At 56.8% G+C, this 4,671-nt stretch overlaps 1 protein-coding gene across 1 annotated transcript in view; it reads left to right on the forward strand.

The window, feature by feature from the left end:
• Positions 1–4,216, forward strand: part of LOC104462505 (AP-1 complex subunit beta-1) — a 12,853-nt gene extending 8,637 nt beyond the window's left edge. Inside the window, exons 9-12 of the mRNA XM_010074464.1 lie at positions 675–790; positions 1,562–1,727; positions 2,626–2,724; positions 3,953–4,216. Coding sequence (XP_010072766.1) covers positions 675–790; positions 1,562–1,727; positions 2,626–2,724; positions 3,953–4,216 — 645 coding nt within the window. The remainder of the gene's footprint in view (positions 1–674; positions 791–1,561; positions 1,728–2,625; positions 2,725–3,952) is intronic.
• The last annotated feature ends 455 nt before the right edge of the window (positions 4,217–4,671 follow it).

Here is a 4,671-nt window from a genome sequence, read left to right on the forward strand (position 1 = left end):
TCCCGAGGGGCCGGACGTTTTGCTTCTCCCCGGGGTTAGTTTCAAGAAGGGGATGGTTCACCACCTCGCAGGGGCTCTGTGTGGCCCAGGTCCAGGCAGGGTCCCTGTAGCTTTCGGCCAGCGGATATCACACTGGCTTTACTGCAGAGCATCCTCAAATCCCATGAGACAAACAGCTCAGTGCCAGCGAGCCGGGCAGTGGCGAGAGGCAGGAGGAGACGCACTGGAGCTGGCTCAGGTTTTTCTTTCCGCTGTTAGAGCGATTCCCTCCCTCTGCAGCACAGCCAGCCTCTCCCGGGGGGTTTATTGCTGTGCTGTTTGCTGATTTTTCTTGATTAACGCTGAGCCATGTGGCTCTGCAGATCCAAAAAAGATGCTGCAGCCCTGGCAAGCCAAGGTCTGGGCTCACGGCTGCGTTCCTGCGCCCAACAGCCTGAAACACATTCCGTGGGAGCAGGGGGCACATGGCGTGGGGGAAGAGGGGGCTCTGGGAGCGTGCAAGGGGGGTGAGACCTGGATTAAAGGGGCAGGGGAGCAGGCTGGTGCATCCCCCACTCTGGTCTGGGGGGGTACGGAGGGGATACCGCAGCAGGGAGGGGTGTGGGAAGGGCAGCGGGGGCTTTGGGATGGGGACATCAGAGCATTGTCACAGACTGACTGCATCCCTCTGGCAGCAATCGGCCGAGCGCTGCGTCAGCACCCTGCTGGACCTCATCCAGACCAAAGTCAACTACGTGGTGCAGGAGGCCATCGTCGTCATCAAGGACATCTTCCGCAAGTACCCCAACAAGTAAGTACGCGACAGCGGCTGCCCGCCAGCCCTGGGGCTCAGGGGGATGCTGCTGGTCCAACGCGGGCTCTTCATGCTCCCCTGTGCATGGGGTGGGCCCCCACAAAGAGCCAGGCGTGGGCGAGGGACAGGCGGCTGCTCCTCCTGGTGGGACGGTTGGTGTGAAGCCTCCCTGCAGCGGAGGTGGCTTTGGGTTTTTTTGCTAGTTGGGGTTGCAATCACTAGGCAGGAGTTAAGCTGGGGACAGGAAAGGTGTCCCCAGCCCTATGACGGCAGTCCCAGATCCAGACACCCAAATGGATGGGAGCTGCTAGAGATGTTGAGGTCCCTCAAACCATCTCTAGCTCTTAATTCAGCGATCGTGATGCTGGAGCGAGGGAAGTGTTCCAGCTGAGCCAGGATTAACAGGCACCTGCGTGAGGAAGTTGTGTCCTAATGGCAGTAATAAACACTAATGAGCTGAATTAGTAACGAACAGGAGCTCTGCAGGAATAGCCGGTGACTCAGGGCTGCTGCAGGGAGGACAGAGAGCGGCGGGGGGGGGGGGGGGGGGGGCGAGCTGGGGCCAGCGAGAGATCGGCGTGGGCAGCACCAGGTTGTGCCACAGCCCTGGGGGCAGGGGACAGCCCCACGCAGGTGGCAGGGTCTCTTCCCGGTGCCCTCGGGGATGTCCTGGTTCTGCTGAGGGTGATGGGACGTGGTTTGGAATTAAAGAGTGGAGCTGGGGCTCGGTTTCTTGCTTTTGTTGAACGTTTGTCCTCTCTTGGGAAGGTACGAGAGCGTGATCGCCACCCTCTGCGAGAACCTCGACTCCCTGGATGAGCCCGAGGCGCGGGCTGCCATGATCTGGATTGTGGGCGAGTACGCCGAGCGGATCGACAACGCCGACGAGCTGCTGGAGAGCTTCCTGGAGGGCTTCCATGACGAGAGCACCCAGGTGGGGCGAGACGGGGGACAGCCCCCCACGCCGTGGGGAGGTCTGGCTGCCAGCGGGTTGAGGGGTGACGCTGTGACAAAGCTTGTGCTAACTGGAGTGTAACGAAGCAATTTGCTCGAGCAGGATTGCGATGGTGTTTGCCTTGCAGGCACTCGGGGCAGCGGTGTCCCGCAGTGGCTTTGGGTGTTGAATGTGACCCATGAAATGCCACCATGGTGGTGTCCCAAGATCTTCCCTCCTTAATAGCTGGGAGGGACCCCCGGTTGCGTGGTCGTTCCTCTGCGTCAGGGCAGGATCAGCCCTTTGGAGCTGGAAAACAGAGTTAGATGGACAAAATGAGTGGAGGGACCATGCTGGACCCTTCTGCTGGGGCAGTTTGCCTGTGGAAATTTTGGGGGGTTTCCATCCATGGAAACTTCCTACAACCCACTGTGCAAAACACCGTGAAACTAAGTCATGGTGAACAGGGGAAAGTCTAGAAATACAAATAGCAAAGCCAGCGATGCTGGCCGCCCTGTCTCGGGTCTAACGGGACTGTCGGAGGGGAATCGCTGCGGCTGGTCCTCGTAAATTCAGAGGATGCTCTGGTCTTCACCCTTGTGGGACCGTGTAACCCAGTCCTGAGATCTTGCCCAGTACCCTCGGTGTCAGCCTGTGGCTCTGACGGGCCGAGGGTGCGGTATCGGCTTGAACTGGGCTGCAGAGCTGGCTGGGAGCCACGCTGGGTGGCCTCACACTTGCCACCACCGCTCCGGCCATCACCCTGAGTTTGATCCCTTGAAAGGAAGGTTTGGGGTTATGTCCTGGCAGCACCTAGGGGAAAAAATTCACATTCTTGCCCAAAAAATGGAGTGAGCTGTCCATCTGTCTGTCCCTAACCCTGCTGGCCTGCCCGCAGGTCCAGCTGCAGCTGCTGACGGCCATCGTGAAGCTGTTCCTGAAGAAGCCCACCGAGACGCAGGAGCTGGTGCAGCAGGTGCTGAGCCTGGCCACGCAGGTGGGTGACGGCTCCCGTGCAGGAGAACAGCTTCCTGTGGGCTTCGCTGTCCCCTGAGGCAGCGGGAATGGCTTGGGAATGCTGCACCTGGGATGGGAGGTGGATAATGGAGCTTAATTCTGGAGAAGCTGATAGAAAAATCCTGGAGAGGGAGGACACCATCTCCCGTAGTGCAGGAGGCGTCTTGCGCTGTTTCCTGGCGAAGGCTGGTGCAGCACAGTGGCGTAGCCTCTGTCCACACATCAGCAGCTTTAACTTTTATCCCTGTGATTTTTGTGCCAATTGACAGGGTTAGCACAAAGGACACAGGCACCAAATTAAGGAAGTAAACTTATTTTTACTTATGTTTAAAGTGATTAAATAGTGAGGAAAAAATACAGTGAAAATAAATTAAAGCAAGGTAAGGTAAAGCAGCGAAATAATAAGCGAACTACTACAGCAAGCATAAAATAAGGTAATGCACCTAATCATTACTACATAGAGTTAGCGACAGTGATTAAGAAAGATCCATCACCAATTGCCCTATTACCATCATCCAGATCCGCAGTCGCTGGGGAGCCCGGTTGCAGCGAGGATTTGGAGAGAACCCTTCCCGGCAATTGGGAAATCTCTATACAGTGCGTCCACTGCATAGATGAGGCTTCCAAATTTCCCTGCAAGCGTTCCCTGCTTTTATACAGTTGAAAAAACAACTTTATATCTTGAACTGCGAAAGAAAACATCTGGTGTGGTTTTCTTCTTGTTAACTTCTGTCTTGCGCCTGGCCAGAGCAGGAGAGGGGAGATAACAAGAGCAAAATAATTTGGTAATCTTGATGATGTACCTCTCAACAAAGTCGGTCATGACTTGCCACATTGTTTTACTTAGAGGCTTATCTGTTTCTGACAGGTGAGGTTATTGTTACACGATTAGTATCCTTCTGCTGATGTACACAGCAGGCGTTACAGCAGTGCTCTATAAGCGTTACAACAAAACTTTTATAAACTGGCATAAGGTTATACCTTGCATATGTGATCAATGTTCTACATATCAGATACATTGTTAGGTTGGGAGGTTCATCTAGAGATCAGCTTTGGTTCAGGGCCTCACTGCTCAGCTCATAATATTTCAGTGATATCGCTAATACCACAGCAAGACTTGGATGGAGCCAAGATGCTCCGAGTTGCTCTGTAGTAGCTGCATCTTCCCCTGCCCCATGGCTCCGGTGCTAACCCCCTGCTTCCCGAAGGACTCCGACAACCCCGACCTGCGGGACCGCGGCTACATTTACTGGCGCCTGCTCTCCACCGACCCGGTGGCCGCCAAGGAGGTGGTGCTGGCGGAGAAGCCCCTCATCTCTGAGGAGACAGATCTGATCGAGCCCACGCTCCTGGACGAGCTCATCTGCTACATCGGGACGCTGGCCTCCGTCTATCACAAACCTCCCAGCGCCTTCGTGGAGGGGAGCAGGGGTGTCGTGCACAAGAGCTTGCCCCCGCGAACGGGCTCGTGAGTATCTCTGCCCTCCCCACAGTGACTCCCCGCCCTGGGATGGGACTTCCAGGGCTGAATCTGTGTGGTGGGGGGGGTGGATGCTGAGCCCAGGCTGCCATGGCCATGCACAGCGCTGCGCAGAGCTGGCTGTGTCCCCTGGGCTCGGAGCTGAGCGCCTCTGCCCCAGGGGAGGTTCCCCAGCAAGGGCAAGGCTGGATGGGTTCATCATCTCTGACCTTACAAGGCTGAAGGAGGGATCTGAGATCTCGAGGAGAATGTGTTGAAGTGCTGGGACAGGGAGTCTCTCTGAAGGCTCACTGGGTGACCCCCGTGTCTCCAGTGGGACCTGCGGGCCCTGCCGGCTCGGCCGGAGCTCCTCAGCATCTCACGTCTCTCTTTCCCCCTTCCTCCAGGAGCGAGAGCGCCGAGAGCCCCGACACAGCCCCCTCGGGGGTGCAAGCGGCGGAGCAGCCG

The sequence above is a fragment of the Pterocles gutturalis genome, unplaced genomic scaffold, assembly GCF_000699245.1.
Source record: "Pterocles gutturalis isolate BGI_N339 unplaced genomic scaffold, ASM69924v1 scaffold21827, whole genome shotgun sequence".
In the NCBI taxonomy this organism is placed as follows: Eukaryota; Metazoa; Chordata; class Aves; order Pterocliformes; family Pteroclidae; genus Pterocles; species Pterocles gutturalis.